At 64.9% G+C, this 23,794-nt stretch overlaps 1 protein-coding gene across 8 annotated transcripts in view; it reads left to right on the top strand.

Moving 5' to 3' along the window:
• Window positions 1-19,606, top strand: part of NFIC (nuclear factor I C) — a 38,032-nt gene extending 18,426 nt beyond the window's left edge. For 4 of the 8 annotated variants that reach the window (XM_064734065.1, XM_064734064.1, XM_064734066.1 and 1 more), the window contains exons 2-11: window positions 5-536; window positions 10,230-10,301; window positions 10,762-10,836; window positions 10,957-11,080; window positions 11,575-11,699; window positions 13,337-13,465; window positions 13,580-13,764; window positions 15,100-15,259; window positions 16,851-16,936; window positions 19,081-19,606. In XM_064734065.1, coding sequence (XP_064590135.1) covers window positions 5-536; window positions 10,230-10,301; window positions 10,762-10,836; window positions 10,957-11,080; window positions 11,575-11,699; window positions 13,337-13,465; window positions 13,580-13,764; window positions 15,100-15,259; window positions 16,851-16,936; window positions 19,081-19,098 — 1,506 coding nt within the window. In that variant the 3' untranslated portion in view covers window positions 19,099-19,606. The remainder of the gene's footprint in view (window positions 1-4; window positions 537-10,229; window positions 10,302-10,761; window positions 10,837-10,956; window positions 11,081-11,574; window positions 11,700-13,336; window positions 13,466-13,579; window positions 13,765-15,099; window positions 15,260-16,850; window positions 16,937-19,080) is intronic. The other 4 variants (XM_064734070.1, XM_064734069.1, XM_064734067.1 and 1 more) reach the window with 2 other exon arrangements.
• Window positions 19,607-23,794: the final 4,188 nt, after the last annotated feature.

The raw sequence follows: 23,794 nt of genomic DNA, 5'->3' as shown, positions 1-23,794 counted from the left end.
ACAGGATGAGTTCCACCCCTTCATCGAGGCGCTGCTCCCCCACGTCAGGGCCTTTGCCTACACCTGGTTCAACCTGCAGGCCCGCAAGCGCAAGTACTTCAAGAAGCACGAGAAGAGGATGACGAAGGATGAGGAGAGGGCGGTGAAGGACGAGCTGCTGAGCGAGAAGCCGGAGGTGAAGCAGAAATGGGCCTCGCGCCTCCTGGCCAAGCTGCGCAAGGACATCCGGCCCGAGTGCCGCGAGGACTTCGTGCTCTCCATCACGGGCAAGAAGCCCTCGTGCTGCGTCCTCTCCAACCCCGACCAGAAGGGCAAGATGCGCCGCATCGACTGCCTGCGGCAGGCGGACAAGGTGTGGCGGCTGGACCTGGTCATGGTCATCCTCTTCAAAGGGATCCCGCTGGAGAGCACCGACGGCGAGCGCCTGGTCAAGTCGGGCCAGTGCACCAACCCCATCCTCTGCGTCCAGCCCCACCACATCAGCGTCTCCGTCAAGGAGCTCGACCTCTACCTGGCCTACTTCGTCCGTGAGAGAGGTGGGTGCTGTGTGCCTGCAGGGCAGGGCCTGCCTGTGCTTTAGCTGTCCCTCCCCACCTGTCCCATCCCCGTCTCCAGCTGGGGACACCGCTCCCAAACACCTTTCCCATTGCAGACCTCGCAGTGCTTCCCTCTCCAAACTGCCCCCCACCCTGGCGCCTCTCCCCCAGCCAGGGCTGATCCCAGCTGCCCAGGAGCAGCACACAAAGGTGCCTGAGGATGCTGCTGCCTCTGGGCATTCCCAGCATGGAGATTTGGGGGTTAAACCCAGAGCTAACCCCACATCCTGTGCCTAGCTGAGCAGAGTGAGTGGGCAGCGTGGGCAGGGAAGGGGCAGCCTGTTCCTGGTGCATCCCCAAGGGCTGGAGCTGGAGGAGGTCCAGCAGTGCCCATTTGCCATGGACTATGGTGCCAACCCCTTGGTGCCAGAGCAGGGACAGGGCAGCGAGGCTGGCTGGGGAGGGCACAGCAATAATGGTGGGGGCAGCTCCTGCTGGGGATACTGGTCCTGGCCCTTCACCTGCCTGGAGGTGCCATGGACTTGCTGGGAGAACTGGCTGCTTTCATTGCAGCAAGGAGGGTCAAACCTGCTCCCAAAGGGGGAAACTGAGTCACGGAGTGCAGCGCAGGCAGCAGCTCTCTCTCTCTCAGTTCAGGTCCCTGAGCCATTGTTCTCTCCACCAGCTCACATCACCTCCCCACATGCTGGGAAGGGGAGGCTCAGTGTAGGGATTTTACCTGGGCAGGTTTGTTGTCCTCGGCTGGTGACATGTGGCACAGACACCCTGACAGCAGCTGGGGTGCCCCACTCACCCTGCCATCCTCCAGCACCCCCAGGTGTGTGAGGGGCCAGGGGAGCTGCTGTGTGATCCCAGCTGTGGGCTGGGCTGTGGCACAAGGCTGGCTCACAGACAGGAGGGGCAGTCAAGGGTCTCCTGGCCACCTCTGGCCAGGCCAGGCTACCCAGGTGTGCAGGGGTGGCAGGATATTGGTCCCCTCTTGGCAGCACCTCCTGCCCATGCCCACAGCACCAGGTGATGTCCCCCAGCCCCGTGAGCCCACCCTCACCAGCACCATGGCAGGGGGAACGTGGGGCTGTGGCTCTTTGCCTGGTACTGGCCAGAGCCCAGGGACAGACAGTGACACCACAGAGGCCACTGTGGTGCCAGCAGTGCCAGCAAATCAGGTGCCAGTGTTGTGAATCACGGTGGGCACACTCTCTGCCCAGCTATCCATGGGATATGCTGGGTGTCACTGGGGAAACTGAGGCAGGGCAGGCATGTGACCTCCCCCACCACCCAGGGAAGGGGTTTCTACCAGGCCCTCGTGGCTCTGGGGAAAGGTGGGGCACAGCCTCCAGCAGGGAATAGCCAGGGCCAGACCCTGCCCCAGGGCCCAGCTGGGACCCTGGGCTGGTGTGGGGCACATCCATTGTTGCACACACGTGTGCAGCCAGGACCTGTCTGCCCAGCCGTGCCCCCGTGTGCCAGCACGTGTGCTGCCAGGACCTGTGCCCATGCACGTGACTTGCCCGCTCCGTGGCACCAAGGGACCCAGCACGGGAAGGATGGGTGCCCTGCTGGGAAGGGGGTCCCAGGGTGCAGGCTGGGGGTGCCCTGTGCACCCAGACAGGAGTGGGGTGTGTGTGCTGGGCTGGGCTGGGCTGCTGCACGCTGTAACTGGGGGCACCCTGTACTCACTGGGACGGGGCTGCTGCACACTGAGCTGGACTGGGGGCACGCTGTGCTGGCTCAGCTGGAGGTGCAGCGTCACACTGGGCTGGAGCACCCTGAACTGGGGGCACCCTGATGCTGGACTGGGGGCCCTACAGTGGCCAGGCTGAAGGCAGGGAGCAGAACCCCCACAGCCTCTGCAGCGGGTCCCCATTGCCACCTGGTGTGCCTCGCTGGCCATGCCGTGTCCAGCTGCTGTCCCCGGGAGGTGGCTGCCCCTCTCCCACCCCCGCCCCTCCAGCGGCGACCTTGACCCCGGTGTCTGGGTCCCCAGCAGCCGCAGTCACCTGACTGTCTAATTGGGAACACAGCGGCTGTAAATACTCCCTGATAAGGCCTGGCAGCCTCTCACTTTCACTGTTAAGGTCGCTCTGGCCCTGGTTAAGGGGGACCAGCATGGGTCAGGAGCAATAGCATGGGACCCCTGGGGTGCTGCAGGGTGCTGGGTGCTCGGCATGGCCTGGTCCCAGCCCACGGTGGGCATGTTCTGTCAGGCTGTGGCCGATGGGAGGGGTCTCCGGCCTCCCACCTTGGTGGGGAAACTGAGGCAGGGAAGAAGCCACCACATCGATGGGACCGTGCATGGCATGGCCAGGCTGCTGACAGCACTCGAGGGGTGCTGGGGATCTCTGTACCACAGCCTGGTGGGCTCACGAGCTTCTCCCTGCCCGACACGCTGCCCTCCTGCTCCTTCCTACCTGCTCCTGCCCGGCACACTGCCCGTTCCTACCTGCCCCCTCCTGCCTGATTCTGCATCTTCCCTCCTTCTTGCCCCCTCCTGCCTGGTTCTGCCTCTCCCTCCTTCCTGCCCGCTCCTGCCTGCCCGCTCCCCCGCAGCATCCGCAGCCCCACAGGCGGGGGCTGGGAGGCTCCGTCCCGTTCAGAGCCCCCCCGGCCGGGCGCTCCGGGCTCCCCGCAGCCCCCGCAGCGCCGTTATCAGCCCGAGCACGTGCGCCCGCGCTCCCCCGCCCCCGCCGCCCGGTTTTGCCGGTGTCAGCACAATTTCCCAGCCGCTGCTCTGGCAACGCCGGGGAGGGGGGGGATGGAGGAGCCCCCGGCCCTGCGCTCCCCACCCGCGGGCTGGGGCAGCCTTGGCAGGGGCTGAGCGCCCGGACAGCCCCCCCAGGCCCATGTCAAAGGCGAGCTCTGCCCCTCGACTCTTCCTGCTGTCCTCGGCTTTCCGTGCCCCCGGGTGGGCAAACTGAGGCAGGAGCTGTGCTAGGCTGCGGGAAGGTCCCGTCCCAGCCCTGCTGGCCCCTGGGGTGGCCGTGGGGTGCAGGGAGTCCTCCCAGAGCAGCACCGGCCCTGCGACAGCACCCCCGGCACCTTTGGGGCAGGATGGGATCGGGATGGGAGCAGGGTTTGATGCAGGATGAGTGCAGGATGGGAGCAGGGCTGGAAGCAGGACGGGAGCAGGGTTTGCTGAAGGATGAGTGCAGGGCTGGATGCAGGATGGGAGCAAGGTTTGATGAAGGCTCAGTGCAGGATGGGAGCAGGGTGGGAGCAGGGCTGGATGCAGGATGAGTGCAGGATGGGAGCCGGGCTGGATGCAGGATGGGAGCAGGATGGGAGCCGGGCTGGATGCAGGATGGGTGCGGGATGAGTGCGGGGCTGGGTGAGGGCTGGGCTGTGCACACCGCAGTGGGGGAGGGGACGGCGCTGCAGCCCAGAGCTGGGTGTGCGGCGGGGGGGGCGGGGGGGCTGGGGGAGCTCGGAGGTCGCCGGTGAAAGTCAAAAGCATTGCAGTAAAATGGTAATCAATCTCCCCAGCCGATGGTGCCAGGACCTTCGGAGCATTACGGAGAGATTCCTCCCAGCAGCTCCTGTCGGCAGCAGCCAGTCTGGGGGGTGGGGGGCACAGTGCCCCCCTCCCTGCACCTCCCACCAGTGCTCCCCACCTCCACGGGCTCCCTTGCTGCGCTCTCACCATGCTGCCTCCATCCCTGCAGCGCCATCCATGCATCCTTGTATCCCCATGCTGGTAGCCCCCCATCCTCGGACCCCACCCCTCCCACCCAGGCTCCCAGAGCCGGGGAGAGGCAGAGCAGGGGCGGTACTGGCCCCCCTGAGGTTCTCGGCGCCCCCATGCTCAGGGCGCAGGGGGGGTCCAGGCTCTGCCCTGCAGTGAGCTTTTCCCGGCAGTGCCCCCAGGCCGAGCGGGGTGGGAGCAGATGGGTGCCCAGGGCAAGCAGGCCGTGGGCCCCAGGGTGGCATCGAGCTCCTGGCAGCCCCGGCCGTGCCGCCGCCAGAAGACAGCACCTGGGGGGAGGCAGGGACCCCCGCGCTGTGCCAGCATCTGCGTCTCCCACCGCCTGGCAGCCCCTTATCTCCCCCCACCAGCCTCACCGCTGGGTGCGGCGCGAGGCAGATGGCACCAATCTGCCGGGGAGCCCGTGCCAGGGCTCTCGTCCCAGGCGCGCTGCGGCCGTGCCAGGCCGGCCGTGCCAAGCGTCTGCTCAGCCCCTCCAGATGGAGGGGCAGGCGTTTCCCCGGGCACCGCCGCTCCGCCAGCCCCCGCGCAAATATTTATCGCCAGGGTCACGAGAAGATTGATGGGGTTCACAATATTTGGGATCTGTCATTCGCAGAGCTGGGCACCGGTGGGCAGGCAGGCTGGAGAACCCCCCAGCACACAGATGAACACGAGCAAAGCCTCCCTCTGTTCCCGGTATCTCTACTCCCAGCCAAACAGCCAGGGAGGCCGCGGTTGAGGGGAACGCGGCAGGCAGAGCCCAGCAAGTCCAGGAGGAGACCCCCCGAGAAAGGACACGAGGGTTTGAGACAGCAGAGAACCCGCAGGGGCTGCGCTCCTGCCCCCACGGCTGTGTGCTGCAGCAGCGGGATGGGAGGGGGCTCCCCAGGGTGCCACCCCCGTCTTGTGCAGCGTCACTGCCCGGGGTGCCGCTGCTGCCGAGCGCGGCCCCGCTGCGAGCCCGGCGCTGGCACGGCCGGGGCGGTTTCCATGTGCTCGAGCTCTCCGGATCGATGTGCCGGCGACCTTGGGGAGGTCAGGGCTTCCCCGGCTCTCCCGCAGTGCGCCGAGCCGGCGGCGTGCCGGAGCCGGACGGCTTCCCCGCAGTGCCCGCTGCCAGCCCCGGCCTCGCGTCACCGCCGAAGCGAGCGGGGCCGTGCTCGGCCTGGCAGCGTGAGCGGTGCCTGCCCGGGCCCTGGCACGGGGTGCCACGTCCTGTGCCGCCCGAGGGGACAAGGGGCCAGAGCGGTTCCGCGCACCGTTAGGCACCCGATGAATAAAAGATGAGCGAGCTCCTCTCACGAGCACCTGCCGTCCCCCGCCCTCGCCACCCGCCGTCCCCCCGCGCTGGCAAGCGCCGTGCCCTCCCCGGGGCCGCAGTTGCCATCCTGGCCGGGTGCCCGGCTTCGTGCTGCGCTGGCAAGGGACAGCTGGGGCGGCAGATGCCCACGGTGCTCCCTCCCGCCCGTGGCCGCGGGAGGGGGGGAACAGACGCCGGCAAGCCCCCTGTGCGCCCCTACACCCCCGATCAGGGTTGGCACTGCCAGTTGGGGCACGGGGACGGTCCCCTGTCACACTGGTCCCTGCACTGGGGTCTCGGCCAGTCCTGAGGAGGGGCTTGAAAACTGCTGCCTCAGCCCTGCGTGGTGGTGGTGCAGGGGCTGCTTTTGGGGGAGCATCGGAGGGGCCGTGTTGGGGGCACATCGGACTCGGGGGGGACGCTGGCTGTGCTGTGGGGCTCTGCCACAGGGCTGGAATTGCTGGGGCAGCAAGATAGTGGCAGCATATTTCCCTGTCCCTTTTCCTTTCCCTTTCTCTCCACCTTAATTTCTTCCTTCCTTTCTCCCTCCCTCCCTTCCTTTCTCTCCTTTCCCTCTCCCATCCGTCTGTCCTCTCTCCCACCCCCTCCCTGCAGCTGCGCCCCCAGGTACCCCCAGCCCAGGGCGCGGGGGCTGGATGCCAGCACCCCGCAGGGGAGAGTCCCGGGGAAGGGGGGGCTCAGCCTTCCCTTTGTCTGTCCCGCTCTCCCCATCCCTTTCCCCGCTGCCATCTGTCCCCGCTCGCCTCCGCGGACGCCGGCAGCCCTGGATGGAGCCCAGGCCTGGCAGGGCTGAGCGAGGGGGCGGCCGCGCCGCCCTCCTGGGGGGGTTCCCCCCGGCCGCTGCCATCTCCCCGTGCCGGCCGGGGTCGGCCGAGGACAAACGCGCTCGCTCCCAGCGCCGCTCGCTCGCAGCCGCCGGCCAACGTGCTCGCGCCTCCCAGGCTCCCGCCCGGGCCAGCTGGCCGCGGCCGGCGTACGTGGCAGCGGGGCGCGTCCGTCCCCCCCGCCACCGCCCCGCCACCTCGGGGGATGCCTCCGGCCAGGACCTCCCCGGGGCTCCGCTCGGCAGGGGGAGGAGGCGCTGCCGCCCCCGCAGCGCTGGTGGCCGGGGCCCAGCGGAGCCGCCTCACCCCGCAGGTCCCCGGGCATGGCGGGGGGCGCGGCACGGAGCGGGAGGGGGTCCCGCGCCCCGGCGCGCCGGCCGGCCCGGCTCAGCCAGGATTTACCCGGCACACGCGGCGGTTCAGGGTATTATATAAAGGAGGTTACACAAGCAGGACTGTTCCGGGTTTATGTAAGGGCCACCCCAGCCTGGCGGCAGAGGGATGGACAGTGGGACGGGCAGCGGAACAGGCGGTGCCGCTCGGACCTGGGGTCACTGCGAGACTGGGATGAGGAGCTTTCTGGGGCTCTGACAGGGCAGGGCCCCCAAATCACACCTTCCCCCAGCCTCGCTCGCCCCAGCCCTTGCAGTGGGATCTGCCCCACGGCACATTGGCTCCCTCCGCTCTCCAGGGATCTTCCACCCTGACCACGCTATTCACTCCGGGCCCTACTGGTCCACGCTGTCGCCGTGGGCAGCCGGAGGAGTGCAGTGACACCTGAGGAGGTGTTGGGGCTCTGTGGCACGGAACATGAGGCAGGGGGGCAATTTCCCTCCAGCCAGCCCCAAGGGAAACTGAGGCACGGGGCAGAAGCCTGCAGACAGCAGTGTTCAACTCTCTCCCATCCCCTGCCCTCGGCTGGCAGAGCTGGGGAAAAGGGGGAAGGCTGCTGCCCGCGATGTGGGGCTGGGACTGCTCACACCGGCGCCAGCAGCTCCCCCAGCCCCGGCATCCTCCAGCTCTGCGCCTGCGCCCGCGCCGCTGCCGGTAACACCGTGCCCTGTTACCGTCAGCGCTCGGGCACCGAGCCAGGGCTCTCCCGCAGCTGCGCCAGCCCCGGGGGGCACCCGGCCTGCAGTGACACCCCCCGGGGCCGGCCCTGCTGCCCGGGGGTCGTTCCCACGCGCTGAGACCGCGGGCGGGTGTCGCTTGGGGCCCGGGGGCACCGTGCCAGCCAGCGGGGCCGGGGTGCGGGATCCGTAATTCAATGGGTGGCACCGGGCCAGGCTGCCAGCGCGGCCCGGAGCCCAGGCAGCCCGCGCCCCCCCGGGCACACACTTGGCTATTTTTAAAAGAGATTGGATCGACCTGTTTGGGCACTGAGCACTCTCCTGTGCCTCGCTGGAGACGACCCCGGCACTGAACCCCCTCCCCGCTGAGCTCCCCACAGTTTGGCAGCAGGACCACCCCCACCTCCATCCCCCATCCCGGCCTCCCGAAGGGGGAGTGGAGGGCGCAGAATCGACGAAGCAGCGAGGGCATGGGGGAGCTTTACAGGCTTCTTTCTCCTCTCTGGTGCAGTGGGGCCACTTGTTGGGCCCTGGGTTTGGAGTCTCCCCCAAACACCCCTTGTGGGGAGCGCGGCCCGTGAGCCCGGGGCTCCCTTCGCCATTTTAGCGCGCCAGCCGGCGCAGGCGGCCGTCACATGGCGGTGAGAGCAGCGCTTGGCCCGGCCGCCCCGCGCCGAGGAGGCAGCCAGAAATCTGCTGGCGAGCTCGCCCGCCCAGCCACGGGGAGCGCCGGGGGTGCCGAGCCCCGGCCCCCGCCTCGCATCCACCGCCTCCATCAGCCCGGACTGAGGGGGCAGCGAGGGGCCGGCCCCGCTGCCGGAGCTCCGAGCTCGGGGAAGTCCCGGCTGCTGCTCAGGGGAGCCGAATGCTCGGTTTGGGGACAGCTCCCCAGGGTCCCTCAGCAGCAGGGGTCGGTGAGGGGCACTGGCGGTGCCGGGTCAGGGCGGTGCTGTGGGATTGTGTGGGGGTCCAGGGCCGTGGGGCCCACCTGGGACACCCGGAGCCGGGGATAGCCCTCCCGAGTGCCCTGGGGGAACTGGGGTGGTTTGGTGTGGGCAAAGCTCATGTGGGGCACCTCAGCACGAGTGGTGGGGGTCCCTGGGTCCTGCGTGGGCACCTCAGTGGCACCAGCCGAGGGCACGGCCTGGGGAGGCACCCAGAGGCCGAGCAGCCCGGGCCGGGCAGGTGGGGCCATTGGGAGGCATCGGGGTCCCTGGGAGCCCTGAGGCCACGCTGGGGGCTGTGGGGAGCCGGGCCGGCCTCAGGCTGTGACCGCCAGCCTCCGTCCCGCGCCTTGGCCGGGCTCCACGCTAACCACTTCCAGAGCTGCCGCCAGATTTGTTGTTTTTAGAGGCGAGGAGGGGCCGTGTCCGGCCACGCGGTGCCCGTGGATGCGCGGGGGGGTCCCCAGCCACTCCCCCGTCCCCGCTGGTTTGTGCCCCCCTCGCTCCCACCACCCACACCCCGATACTTGGGCTCGCAGCCGCTTCAAAATGGGGGAAAAAGAGAAATGGAGAGAAGGGAAGAACCCTGCACCCGTCTCCAGGGGGAGTTTCTGCTCCCTAAAATGGCTGCCTGGAGGGAGCCTGGGGTGCGGGCACGGGGGGGCTGGTGGCGGTGAGCGGCATCAGGGCAGGATGCCATGGCGCTGCCAGCGTGGTGCCAGGCTGGCACGGGATGGCTGGAGGGGGTGGCGGCAGCTGGGCAGGGAGACAAAATGGCTGATTTGGCATCGGCCTTGAGCCGTCCCGGGGGTGTGGGCACAGCGTGGTGTCAGGCTGGGAGGTGGCACAGTCCCACCGCCCCCATGGATAACCTGCCTGGTGGGCAGCACACAGGGGTGTCAGGGTGGAGGGTGGCATGGGGCCCACATTGATAACTTGCCCAGCCAGTCTGGGAGCCACATGTGAGTGCAAGGGACTTGAGGGGAGAAAAAGGAGGAGAAAAAGCAGGGAGAAAGGGAAAAATCCCAAGGCGGGCACATGGGCTGGCAGTTGCAGCTGCGTGGTTTTGTTGGTGTTTTTGGATTGTCTCAGCCCTTTCCTGACATCTGCCAAGGCTGCCAGAGAGAAATGCCGGAGGCCAAGGGGTGGGAGGAGGAGAATGGAGAAACAGAGGGAAGAAGGAGTATGGGGGAGAAATGTATGGCAAAAGTTATGGAGGGGCTTTGGGAGCAGCCAGGTGATGAAGGATGCTCCTGACTGCAGGGTCTGGGCTGTGCCATGCCGTGCCAGGGCTGCTGAGCTCAGCGTCTGAGCCAGGATACTTTTAGCCAAGAGGGAGCAGGGCTGGACAGGGCTTCAGAGGTCAGAGCAGGTGCTCTCCCAAGCCCTGCTGCCCTGCAGGAGCTGGGCAGAGGCAGGACAAGGCCACAGGTTGTGCCATGCTGCGGTGACACTGCCTGGTGGGGCAGCACTGGGTCACGGCTGTGGCTGGAGAGAGGAGAGGAGGCAGGAGCAGGGACAGGGGAGCATCACCCAGCCCTGCCCTGGGGTTCCCACTCCTGCTCAGACCCTGCATGTGAGGCTGTCCCTGCTCCTGTCACTGGCAAGGAGAGCAAGGGGGGCTGGTTGGTGGCTGTTCCTCAGTGGCTGGGGACATGCCAGCTTGGTGATGGCCCTGCTGTGTGGTGAGAGCTGCTGGGCAGGCCTGTGCCTCAGTTTCCCCCAGTAGGGCAACAGGAGGGCAGTCAGCTGGTGGCACCCCTGGCTCACACCAGCCTGGAGGCTGCCACTGGCACAGGGGGCTCACCCTGGGCTTTGCCTCTTGCAGATGCAGAGCAGAGCAGCAGCCCCCGGACAGGCATTGGCTCGGACCAGGAGGACAGCAAACCCATCACGCTGGGTGAGTGCAGAGGGCAGCGCTTGGGAAAAGGACAAGGGACACCCCAGACTGTCCCCAGGGTCCCTGCCATGGCGGAGGAGGGGGGCCTATGACAAATGATCAAGCTGCCAGCCACTGCCTGGCCCCTGCAATGAGCTGGGCATAGCCTTAGCCTTGTCCTACACTCAGCAGAGTCCCACAGAGGCCACAGCCCTTGGGGACAGCAGCTGCCATAGAGCCCCCGTGGTGAGGGTGAAGCCTCAAGCCCTGCCACCTCTCTTGGCCACAGGGAAACTGAGGCACTGAGCAGGTCCAGGGCATCTTCAGCAGACAGAACCAATTGGGGTGCTCTTGCTGGAGCAGGAAGTGGAGTGGAAGCTGAGGAGGGGGACGGATGGAATTTGGGGTGCCCTCAAGGCAGTGCAGGGTGGCAGGGGTGGTCCTGTTGCCCCCTCAGCACGTCCTCCTCTCTCCCACACAGATTCGACAGACTTCCAGGAAAGCTTCGTCACCTCGGGGGTGTTCAGTGTCACCGAGCTCATCCAGGTGTCCCGAAGTGAGTGTGACTGTGATGTGCCTGGGCACAGCAGTGTCCCAACAGCCCCCTCACCCTACAATGGGCTGGGGCTCCCCTCCCCACCGAGCCCCAGTGACCCCCCTCTCTCTCTCCCTGCAGCGCCGGTGGTGACGGGCACAGGGCCAAACTTCTCCCTGGGGGAGCTGCAGGGCCACCTGGCCTATGACCTGAACCCCTCCAGCACCGGCATGAGGAGGACTCTGCCCAGCACCTCCTCCAGCGGGTAGGTGCCACCAGGGCTGTGCCACCGCAGGGTGGTGCCAGGGCCAGCCCCAGCACAGCCGTGGGGAAGGCGAGGGGCAGCCAAGTCCTGCCACGGGCTGGCACTACCCATGACAAGCTGGGAGAGCTGGGGCTGTGCAGCGTGGAGAAAACTCCAGGGAGAGCTCAGAGCTTTTTCCAGTGCTTAAAGGGGCTCCAAGAGAGTTGGAGAGGAAGCTTGGACAAAGGATGGAGTGCCAGGACAAGGGGGAATGGCTTCCCACTGCCAGAGGGCAGGGCTAGATGGGTTCACTTCCCTGGGAGGGCGGGGAGGCCTTGGCAGCTGTGTCTGCCATTGGATCCCTGGCAGTGTCCCAGGCCAGATTGGACGGGGCTTGGAGCAGCCTGGGATGATGGAAGGTGTCTCTGCTCATGGCAGGGGTGGAATGGGATGAGCTTTAAGGTTCTTTCCAACCCAGACCACTCCGTGACTCTGTGACCCTTCCCTGTCCCCAGGAGCAAACGGCACAAGTCGGGGTCCATGGAGGATGACATTGACACCAGCCCTGGGGGCGAGTACTACACCTCCTCCAACTCCCCCACCAGCAGCAGCCGCAACTGGACAGAAGACATGGAAGGGGGTAGGTGCCAGCTCCTTACCAGTGCCTTCCTGTGCCCAGGGCCCCCATCCTGCTCCCAGCATTCTGCAAACCCCTGCCAGAACCCCGTGTGACCATCTGGGCCCTGTCTGTGCCCCAGTGTCCCTATGGGCCTTAAGGTCAGGGCACACCAGCCATGGGAGCTGCAGTACCACCCTCAAATCCCCCAGAACATTCCTGCTGCTTTTCCATGGGGTCTGTGGGGTTGCTGTCAAGCCCCCCTGATTTAGGCACAGGCTTTCCATAGGTGCCCAGGTGTGTCTGTGCCCCCCCACTTTGGGCAGGGCTCTGTGGGGACTGTGGTGTTGCTACAGGGACCCCTATTTCAACACGGGTTCTCTGTGTAGGGCCGGCCCAGCCTCCAGCCCCATGGCTGGTCTGGCAGCCCCACACCAGCCTCTCCCAGCCCCAGGTCGGCTCCCCCAGCCCCACATCACTGTGGACAGCTTTCTGGCTTGGCGGTTTTTTTCTCTTTCCTGTCTAGACAAGCCCCAATTAGCTGTTCATTAAGAAAGGGGGGGGCTGGGCTAATTAAAGTGATGCTGCAGGGCTGGCACAGCAGCTCCCACACCCCGAGGTGCAGGCAAAGAAGCTGCTCCTCTTCCTCCTCGCTTGGCTCTTCTCCTGCCTCCCCCAGCAGTGGGGTGGGCTCCACAGCAGCCCCCCAGCCCTGCCAGAGCCTGGGGGTGCCTGGCTGGAGGGCTGGAGGCACCAATCCTGTTGGAAGGAGATTTGGGGGATGCAGCTCCAGCCCCCAAACTGTGTCCCGTGTGTTTAGGGACTGTACCCCATCCTGCCCCGTGGGGCTGGTGCAGGGAGGGGCCTGGGGAAGGTGCAGCCCCCTCCCCAAAATGGTGCATGGAGGCAGGAGGGAGCTGTGCCAGGGCATCTGTGCCCTGACCCGGGCAGGGGTGAGGGTGGCTGGCAGGGGGGGCTCAGCCCTGGCGGCGGGGAGGGCGCTTGGCAATCCTGTACGGGATGTTCTGGGAAATCCTCCTAACGCCCGACTGAGAAAGGGCTAAACCCATTACCAGGCCCGGGCCAAATGGCCAGAGCTAAAGCCACGAAGGCAGGGGATTAACGTGCCTGCCACCCCCCCACTCAGCCCCGTGCCCTGGGGTGGCCTCGGGGACCTGGGCAGCCACTGCTGCCAGGGGGCTCTGGGGTGGTCACCCCCTTGCTGGCACCTCTCTGCCTCCCCAGGAGCTCCTGTAGCCCCCAGCCCCATGTGCCAGGGGAGGTGGGTGCCATGTGGGGGCTGCAGGGTCACAGTGGCATCCGTGAGGGCACCCACTTCTGCCACCAGGGTGGGACACACACACGCACAGAGCTGTGTGCACGCACATACACACACCTGCAGGAGCACACATCTGAGTACACACACAGGTACAGAGCTGTGCTGGTACATACACACATGCACACTCATTCATGCACACAGGTGTGCCCTCAGAGGTGCCCACCTCCTGCCAGCACACACACACGCTCACACCACCACCCTCCCCATGCCCACCCTGACCCCGGGGTGCCCCCTGCCCCCGGAATGAGCTCCCCCAACACTGCACTGAGATGGCAGCAGCCATGGGATTCGGGGTCCTGACGTTGCACCCTGCTTTCCCCAGGCATCTCCCCCACTGTGAAGAAGACAGAGATGGACAAGTCCCCCTTCAACAGCCCATCACCCCAGGACTCCTCGCCCCGGCTGAGCAGCTTCACGCAGCACCACCGTCCCGTCATCGCTGTGCACAGTGGTGAGTGTCCTGCCAGGGACACCGAGGCACAGAGAGAGCGCTGAGGGGTCGGGGGGCTGGGGCAGCCACTAGCCAGTGACACAGCTGCGTGTCCCCTTTTGCTGTCGCCCGCAGGTATCGCCCGAAGCCCGCACCCATCGTCTGCGCTGCATTTCCCCACCACCTCCATCCTTCCCCAGACGGCCTCCACCTACTTCCCGCACACGGCCATCCGGTACCCGCCTCATCTCAACCCGCAGGACCCGCTCAAAGATCTCGTCTCGCTGGCCTGCGACCCGTCCAACCAGCAGCCCGGACCGGTAAGGACGCAGCCTTGTCCGTGGGCACCGGGGGCTGCTGCCAGCCGGGCTGCCCGACGAGAGTCCCCTGCACCGGCGCCGCCGCTGTCACCTCTGCCGCCGCACGGGGGGGTCGGGGTGTGCCGCTGGCACCGGCGGGTGTTCTGTGGGGCTGAGCTCCAGCCGTGCCGTGCGTTGGTTCGGGAGCTGCCGCGCCTGCTCCGTGTTGGCGCCTCGTGTGTGCGGCGATGGAGGTGCTGTGCCCCGGCCCAGCACGGGGCACCGCGGGTGTTGGGGTGCGGGGGCTGAGCCGTCAGCCGGTGTTGGGGTGTTGGGGGAGCAAGGTGTGTGCCAGGGGTGTGTGACCATCTCCTGGAGTCACCGTCCGCCAGCGTGTCCTGAAGAGTGATGGGCTTGACGTGCCCCATCCACCTGCAGAGCCCATGGGTGACTTGTCAGCTCCTCTGGAGCTGTACCCATGTCCCCAGTGTCCCCACAGAGGTGGCAGAGCCACACTGTGCTGCTGTGGGCCTTCCCTTGCCACAGTGCCCTGCACTCCCATGCACCCAGTGCACCCCACAGCCATGGGACCCCACACACCCACGCTGCCATCATCCCACAGCCCACGCTCCCATCACCAAACAGCCTCTGTAACCAGCACACACACAGCACCCAGTGAGTGCAGCACCCAAACCATCACCCCACAACACACAACACACCCCAGCACCCCACACACCCCGTGAAGGGCACCCTTTATACCCAAAGCCAGAGCCTGGGGGTGTTCCTGCTCCCATACTGCCCTGTGCCCCCCTTTGTCCTCCCAGATGCAGAGCTCTTGGGGAGCCCCTCTGACTGACCTCTGCCCCCCACTTTCCTGTTCCCCCTCTCCAGCAGGGGCTGATGCCAGGCTGAGGGGCATGGCCACTGCTCCCCTGCGCGGTGACTCAGTGTTGGGCTGTTGGACACCAGATCAGGAGCAGCCCACGGCCAGGTTGGGCACGGAGCAGTGGTGCAGGAGCCTTTGGAGGCTCTGGGTGCCCCTACCCCTCGGAGGAGTGCTTCAGAGACCCCCTGTCACTGTAGAGAGGGGTCCCAGCTGCAGCGTGCGCCACTCTGGGCCATGACCCCACGGAGCGTGGCCCCCACAGCCCCCAAACCCCTCCTGTCCCGCCGTCATTTCCTGCCTGCTGCCAGCGCCGACCGTTCAGGGCTGCTCTGAGACCCACCAAACTCATGTGTGCAGTGAGGGACACCCCTGCCTGTGCCGGGGCTGTCCCCGGGGCTCCCCGGCCGTGCTGCTGTGCGCGTGCATCCTAATGGCTTGTGCTGTTTGTTTTTTGTCTGTGTTGTCCCCAGTTAAATGGAAGTGGTCAAGTGAAAGTGCCCAGCCACTACCTGCCCACGCAGATGCTGGCGCCGCCACCTCCCCCCGGCATGCCCCGCTTGGCCGTCTCTCCTGACACCAAATCCACCACGACAACTTCCGAGGGAGGGACGACCTCGCCGACATCACCCAGTAAGCACCCGCGGCGCCCCCCTGCTCCCCGGCCCGGCTGGCCCCTCCTCTCCCAGCCCCCCAGGGTGTCCCCCTGTCCCGGGCTGGGGGGATGTTGGCGGAGGTGGCCTCCCCGCAGCCGGGGAGAGGGCGGCAGCCGGCACGCCATGAGTTTGCTGGGTCTCAGGCAGGTCGGAGCGGACAGGGCTTGGGCCGGTGGCCGCCGTGGCCGCTGAGCCAAGGGGTTGTGTGCTGGTCCCGGGGACCAGCTCGAGCCCCTTGTCCCTCTGAGCATGAGTGGAGCCGTGGCAGGGCTCTCCAAAGCAGTGTCCTGCCCAGACCCTCGGTGTGGGCAGTGCTGTGGGAGAGGCCATGGTCTCTCCGTGTCTGTTTGTCCCACCATGGTGGTGGCTGTGCTGCCGGGAGCAGGGAGCAGCTGGCACGCGGGTGGCACTGGGACTAGGGGCAGTGTGCCTGGTGTGTGGTGTTGGACTCTTGCTGCCATGGGGGTCCTTGGCAGCGGGGATTCTGCTCTGGCTGGGGATGTGAGGTGGCACCAGAGCAGGGACTGTGTGAGGTGGCACCAGAGCAGGGACTGTGTGAGGTGGCACCAGAGCAGGGACTGTGTGTGGGTCCCCAGAGCTCTTTGCAGGTGGTACCCGGGGGTTGTCAGCACGGTGGCTGACAAATTCCTTGGTCTCCCCTGCACCTCTGGGGCCATAAGTGCCTTGGCCAGGAGGGTTTTGGGTGCTGGGCCCAACAGCCAGAGGGGAGTTGGTGTCACCCCAGCCTGTGCTGCAGTGGTGGGACACTGTGCCGTCGCCGCACTCTGTGAGGGGGTTGTTCCTGTTCCCATCCTGCTGTACCCATGGGACATGGCACCCCACGTGGCTGCTGTGTCCCCACACAGTCAAGCCCTGCCTGATGGAGCCGTTGTCCCCGGGTAATGGGCCATGGCTGATTGCCAGCAGCTGGTCAGCAGGTGTGGAGATCCCATGGCATGGAGAAGCCAAAGCCTGGACAATCTGGAGGGAACAGCATGGGATGGCCTGGCTGATTATGGGGTCACAGCCTTGGGGAGGGACAGAGGAGTGCAAGTTCCTGCAGGCTCAGGGCAGGACGCGTTAGGAGGACACCGGCTGTCCCCAAATCCCCCATTCCCCTTGGCAGCACTCTGCTTCCAGCAGGGCTGAACCCAGAGGCTCAGCAGGGCTGGAGGTGCCACTGCTGGATCCCCAGCTGAGGGATGGAGGTGGCAGCAGGGTGACGTGGCCAAGTGGAACTGGACACTGCCATTGTTCTCCCCGTGGCAGCTCAGCTCCGGGAGCCACAGCGCGGGCACAGCCTGGGCACCATCTGCGCCTGCACCCCGGGGCACCTCGCCCCTCCAGCCTCAGGGTGGCACCGTCCGAGCACAGCACCCGTGGGTGCAGCACCCTGGGCTCCATCCGCCTGCCAGCAGGTCACAGCCAGGGACTTCGCCTGGTCGCCAGCACCGGGTGCCAGGGAGCTCCGTCCCAGCAGTGCCAGGGAGAGGGCCGGGCCTGGCCCCTGGGGGGACAATGGCAGTGCCACCCACAGCCCCGTTAATGAGCTCTCGTTTGTTCCCCAGCCTACTCTGCACCAGGCACGCCCCCTGCGAACCGTTCCTTCGTGGGATTAGGACCAAGGGATCCTGGGAGTATCTATCAGGCACAGGTGAGAGCGGGGATGCTGCTGGGGGGACCCTCCTGCCCTCACCCCGGGCACCCTCGCCATGGCATCACCGTGGGCATGGCCAGTGCTGGCATTGCCATTGTGGCTGTCGCTGATGTGACATTGCTGATGTGGGCGCCCCTGCCGTGGCATCACTGCCATGGCATCGCTGCTGAGGGCATTGCCACCGTGGCATCACTGCCATGGGCCTTGCCACCACAGCATCACCGCCGTGGCGTTGCTGCCATGTTTGTTGCTCCTGTGGGCATTGCTGCTGTGGGCACTACCGTGGGTATCGCCACTGTGGCATCACTGCTGTGGGACATTGCTGCTGTGGATGTGACCTCTGTGGCCATCACTGCTGTGGCCTTGCCACCATGTCTGAGGCCACGAGGAGTGTCACCACAGCAGTGGCATCACCGCTGTGGGCATTGCCACCACCGGCCTGGCCACTGCAGACATTGCTGTTGTGGACATCCCCGCCATGGCATCACTGCCATGGGTGTTGCTACTGTGGCAATGCCACTTTGGGCACCACTGCTGTGTACGTCACCACTGTGGGGTTATTTCCATGTGCAGTGCCACCGTGGGCATCACCACCATGGCACTGCAGCTCTGGCACTGGCACTGCCAGCTTTGCTGCTGTGAGCATCACTGCCTTGGCATCACCGCTGTGGCCCCTGGGCATTGCTGCTGTGATATCCTCGCTGTGGGCACCCGGTGCCAGGGCTTTAGGCACTGCTGGTGGCTCAGGGCCACCACCAGTCATAGAGAGAGGTCACTGCCGTGTTCTGGCTGTGTCCTGCCTGGCACCACGTGGCACCACCCTGCCTAGGTGCCCAGGACATCCCCAAAGGGGCAGCACCAGGGCCGTGGGTCCCTCTCAGTGTGGGCATGGGCACTGCTGTCGCTCAGCTGTGCCCGTGGCCACCCCAGCTGCAGCAGGAGGTGTGTTTGCCTTTCCAGGGGCATTCCATTAGTCCTGGGTTCCAGAGCTGGCACTGGTGCTGCAGGCAGCGCCATGGTGCCAGCATGGGGTGGCAGCTCCTGGCCTCACTCGTGGCACGAGTGGTCTGGCCTGGGCAGCTGCAGTCCTGCCTGGCAGGTGACACAGGTGACAGGACAGAGGGATGGGGTGTGGACAGTGCCATGCTGGGGCGCCCTGGGGTACTGCCCTGGCTCGGGGGGTGCTCAGGGTGCTGTGCTGTGCCAGGTGGGCACTGGGGGCTGTGAGCAGTGACAGAGGGTACCTGGGGGTGCTGTGCTGTGCCAGGCTGTGAGATTTGGGAACCATGAGCTGGGACACCCGAGGGTGCTGTGCCGTTCCAGAGGAAAAACGTGGGGGACCCGGCTCTGATCACACCCCCCACCCTGCCTCAGTTTCCCCAGCCCTGCACATGGGGTGGGCAGCCCTCCAATGGCCTTGGGTCCCTAAAGAGGAGACCTGGGCAGCACCAGGAGAGCCTTGGAAGAGCATGGGCCAGAGTCCCTGTCCGGAGACAGGGGTCAGAGCCCCTCGCAGCCCCAGGACCCCCAGGGTCCCTGTGAATGGGTGTCCCCAGTCATGCTCAGGGAGGCTCCCAGGGCTCGAGGATGCCGTGCCAGGGGAAACTGAGGCACGGGGTAGGAGCTGGTGTCCCAGAGGGGCAGCTGAGACCTGCCACGCTCTGGTCATGTGTGGCGGGGCCTGGAAGGGTTAAGGGAAGCAGCGGCCCCGAGCTGTCTCGTTTCCAACGGAAACCAGACATGAGGTAATCGGGAATGAACTTGAACTTGGGGCTGGGGGGGAAACAATGGGAGGGTGGCAGGGGGCCACCTCGCGGGGTCCCCAGCCGTGCCACCCCCCTACCTGTCCCCAGGTGGCCCTGGGAGAGCCTCCCTTTGCCGTGAAGGTGCAGAGGGACCGGCCCCAGGGGAGCGCGGGTGGCCGCGGTGCGGAGGACGGACAAACTCAGCGCAGGAGTGGGGAGCGAGCCCCGTGCGCCGAGCGGGGACAGCGCGGGGACAGAACAGGGACAGCGCGGGGACAGCGCAGGGACAGCACAGGGGCAGAACAGGGGCGGCTGCCTCGGGCTGTGGGAGCGGCGGGAGGACGGGGCAGCCCCGGGGCAGAGCACTAACGCCGGCCTCTCTCCTCTCTCCGGCAGTCCTGGTACCTGGGATAATCGCCGCCGTGCCGCCCCTTCGCCTCCCTTCTCTGCTTTAGGCACCCCCAGAGGAACATCCCCGTCCCCGAGCACCAGGCCCAGCCTTGCGGTGACGACGGAGAGCGCGGCCTCACGACGACGACAACGACGACGACGACGACAAGCAAAACCCACACCCGAAGGAAAGAGCAAGGGAAAGGAAGAAGGAAAAGGGTCAAACTGTTTTAAAATGGAAAAAAAAAAAAAACAAAACCCCACAAACAAAAAAACAAACAAACCAACAACCCATCCCAGGAGGACCTTTCCCCCCACCCCGGCGATGCGCCAGAAAACAAAGAAACAGGAAAAAAAGAAAAAAAATGAAAGAAAAAACACTATTATTTACCCCGTGGGCCGGCGCCGCGCTGAGACCTGACCCGAGCGGTGCCAGCGCTGCCTCCCGGCCCCGCCGGCCGCTCGCCGAATATGCAAACGGCTTTGACTCTCTCGTTCTTGCCTCTATGTGAGTAAAAAAGATCAAAACCTCCCCCGCCGACCCCCCCGGCCCCAGACTGTCGGGGGTTCGTGGGGCTGGGCCGGGGAGCCCCTCCCGGGAACCCCTCCCGCTGCCGCAGCCCCGCGCTCCCGGTCGGGCGGGAGGCGCTCGGTGCTGTGCGAGCGCCCCGGGGACGGTGACATCGCGCTGCGGTGACGCTCGTGCGGTGGCACGGTGGATCGAGCGGGTGGCACAGGAGGAGGGGGGTTGTGACCCCAGCGGGTGCGTGGGCACGGCCGGGATGGTCGCGGCGGCGGTGGCACCTCGGCTCCCGCTCGGACACGGTGTCGGTGTCGGTGTCGGGACGCTCCCACCTCGCCCCACGCGTCACAGCGGCGGTGGCACCCCGGTTCCATCGGGGACGCGGCTCGGGGACTGTCGCAGCCCGGCGGCCACGGTCGCGCCGAGGCACCGGTCACCATCTCTCTGGTCGCCTTCCTCCCTCCCCCAAGTCTGCACCGGCCCGGGCCCCGCGTGTCCCCAGCCGTGTCCCCAGCCGTGTCCCGCCGTGTCCCGTGTCCCAGCCGTGTCCCCAGCCGTGTCCCCGTGTCCCCGTGTCCCCAGCGTGTCCCAGCGTGTCCCCAGCCGTGTCCCCAGCGTGTCCCCAGCCGTGTCCCCGCGCCCGGGGGTTCCGCGGGAGGGGGCCGTGCGTCCGTGTGTTTGAGCTATGCATTCCTGTGGACAGGTACCGGGGGGGAGGCAGGGTGCGCTCGTGTTGCACATTTTGTAGGAAATGCACTTTTAAGAGGGAATCATCAAAAAAAAAAAAAAAAAAAAAAAAAAGAGGAAAAAGAAGAAGAGAAAAGAAAACAAAATCACAAAAAAAGGGGAAGAGGAAGAGGAGGAGGAGGTGGAGTCCCCGGCACCGGCTTGCCGGGACGGCTGGTTTGGGGTTTTTGGGTTTGGTGGTTTTGTTTTTTTTTTTTTGGGTTTGGCTTTTTTTTTTTTTTTTTTTTTTCTTTTTTTCTTTTTTGGATACAAAAGGATGGAGCAGAGAAGCCCAAGCGACGGCGAGGGCAGAGCCAGCCCCCCCCGGAGCCCCCCGGAGCCCCCCGGAGCCCCCCGGAGCCCCCGGCCCCGCGTCAAGTGCCTGAACTGCGGTGGGGAGGGGTCCCGGAGGAGCCGCCCCCGTCCCGTGCGGTGACAGCGGGGCCGGGAAGGGGACACAGGGACGTGGCAGTGCCTTAGAGCAGAGCGACCCCCGCGAGGGCCCAGGCGAGGAGGAGGAAGAGGACGAAGGCGCCCGTTGTGCCAGCGAGATGAGGACAGACTGATCCCCCGAGCATCTCCGGCCCAGGGGACACCCGAACGGTGCTGATGGAGAGAAGCCACCGCGGAGCTCCAGGAGCTCCAGGGGACATCACTGAGGCCACCGTCGCCACCCGCGTGGCCCCCAGAGCCGCCCCGAGGAGCAGCGAGCGGCGCCGCATCCCCATCCCAGCGATCCCCGCTTGCCCCCGCTTCCCACCCCCGGGACGGCACAACGAGACACCGGGGAAAGGGCTGACGCAGGAAATCCCGGGAGACAGAAAAATAATAAAAAAGGACAAGAAAAGGAGAAAACCCACCAAAAAAAAAAAAAGTTAAAAAAGGAAAAAAAAAAAAAAAGAAAAGAAAAAACAACAAAAAAAGCGCTTGGCGGAGAGGGAAACCTGTTTTTTTTTTAAAAAAGATCTGAGAAAAGAAACACATAAAAAAGACAAAAAAAAAAAAAAAAAAAGACAAATAAACTGCATGGTGCTTTAACAGGATCTGGTGACCTGGCTCAACCCAGCCGCGGCTGGCTGATGCTGTGCATGGCAGACTCTTATTAACCGGCTCTACCTTCCCCTTCAGCAAAAGAGAAAAAAAAAAGAGGAAAAAAACAAAAAAAAAATCTGTATAAAAGAAAAAAACAGCCGTAAAAAAAAACCACACAAGAAAAAAAAATCCATGTTTTCCTAATTTGCACGAAATTTTATACCACATGATGTGCCTTGCCTTCGAAGCCTAAGTATTACTGGACCCGATATCAGTGCGAGGGAGTCGCTGCATGCCCGGGGCTCCCGGGGGGCCGGGGGGGCCGGGGGCCGCTGCCCCCCCCTCGCCTCCTGCATGGCTTCTTCTCGGCCGGAAAAGTCCCTTTTTCTCTCTATTCTTCTTCTTTTTTAACCGATTTTCCCCCTCAGAAACGTCTTCCAGTTGGTAATACCGATGCATCCTCTGCGCCAACACACCGGAATATGCAATAGCTGTGGGGGGGCCGGCCGGGGGGGCGGCCACCCCTTTGCTTTGCCTCTCTTTTCTTTGTTTTCCTTCCCTTTTGGGGGGTTTTGAGTTGTTTTTTTCTGCTTCCAGCAACCAAAGGCAGCGAGGCGGGAGGCGGCAGGGACCCCTCGGGGGTCGCGGTGTCCGGGCGGGCGGGACCGAGCGGGGCGTGCGGGGCTCGGAGCGGGGATGGAGCCGCGGGGCCGCCCGGGCCGGGCGCGGCTGCCCCGCTCCCCATTGGGGCACCCCCAGTTTTACATTGGTGTTCAGCGGGGCGCGGGGCCGAGCCCGGCTGCTCCCGCACAGGAATGGAACCGAGTGAATGTAGCTGAGCCCCCACCCCGGGCTGGGGACAGGGGGGTCGCAGCCGCCACCGCAGCGCTCCATGCCCGGGTGCGGCAGGAGCGGCAGGTGGTGCCTTCCTGCCCCCTCCCCCGCTGCCGAGCAGGGGCCCGACACCCCCGAAAAACCCTGAATTTGCCTTAAAACCCCCGCGTTCCGCCGGCTGGAGACCCCCGAGCTCCCTGGGGCTGAGAACTGACGCGGGTTGTGACAGCGGTGGGCGGGTGGCACCGGCATCGCTGCTGGTCGGGCATGAAGAAACGTCGTCGTCAACAGTTTTGAATTTTTGTTTGTTTGTTTGTTTTGGTTTTGTTCTTTTTTTTTTTTTTTTTTTTTTTTTTTTTTTTTTTTTTTTTTGGTGTCCAAAAGTATTAGAAGGGGGTGACGGGGTGGTCGCGTCCCGCCGGGTTTCGCCCACAGTTGAGGCTGGTTTGAGGGTCCCGGACCCTTGGGGGGAGCCTTGGGAGACGCTTCTTGATGCAAGGTGCAGTATTGATTTCTGCAAGGACAATGCAAGGAGGGAGTGGGGGCGGCGTCCAGCTGGGGGGTGGGGGGGAATGAAATATTAGAATTAAAAAAAAAAAAGAGGGGGAAAAGAAGACAAAATTAAAAAAAAAAAAAAGTGAGAGAGGGTTTTTTAAATAGAAAAACAAAAAACAAAAAAAAAAAAAAAAAAGAAGGGGGGGTTAAGGCTGGAGAAAGCTCAGCTCAAAGCAAAAAATATTAAAAAAAAAAAAGCATTTTTAAACGGTGACAGTGACAGCGGAGGGAGGGAGCGGGGGCACCGGGGCAGCTCCCTGGGCCAGCCCCGGGGAGGCGAGGGGCGCTGGCGCCCCTCGGGCCTGGACCCCCGCCCCGAGGAAGCCCCGGAGCCCCCCCAGTCCCCGCGGGGACCCCCCCGGGCCGCCCCTGCCCCGCTTTGCTGCCTCCCCACCCCGGGCCGGCTGCACCAAAACCCGCCCTCGGCAAGAAAAGCACCTTAAACCAAATTCAAAAAGGCAAAAAAGAATCAACTGGACGCCCCCCAGCCCGTCGGGCGGCACTGGGGGGGGCGTGCCGGGGTTTCCCCTTGCGGGGCCGGGAGCCCCCCGTGCCCCCGGGGCTTTGCACTGCTCCCCGACACCCCCGGGGCCGCACCCCGGCCCTGCCCAAAGGGAATATGCAACACCCCGGGCCCTCCGCGGGGGAGGGGGCACCGCTCATTTTTATTATTTCTAGTTTTTTAATCATTCTCCCTTCTTTTTTTTTTAATCTTCTGACGGCCTCGATGGCCACGGTCGGGGGGTGAGCGCAAAGCCGGGGGGGGAGAGCGCCCCATCCCTGGGGAAGCTCTGGGGGTCCCCCGCAGGATGGGGATACGAGGGGGCTCCGCTCGACAATCACCGCGGGGGTTTCATGCACTACAGGCTCTCCTAGAGGGTTTTTAGTCGGGCTCGTCGGCTTAAAAAAGTTAATTAAAAATAGTCCTTGTGACCTATAAATAAAACAAATAACCTGTACATATATATATATATATATATATATATATCTCCACATATATATATATGGGGCTGCAGGGCCGGGGGGGGGGCGCGGGCCCCCACACAGTTA

This window comes from Zonotrichia leucophrys, chromosome 28 (genome assembly GCF_028769735.1).
Source record: "Zonotrichia leucophrys gambelii isolate GWCS_2022_RI chromosome 28, RI_Zleu_2.0, whole genome shotgun sequence".
NCBI classification, from domain to species: Eukaryota; Metazoa; Chordata; class Aves; order Passeriformes; family Passerellidae; genus Zonotrichia; species Zonotrichia leucophrys.
This window is presented reverse-complemented; position numbering and strand designations above follow the sequence as displayed.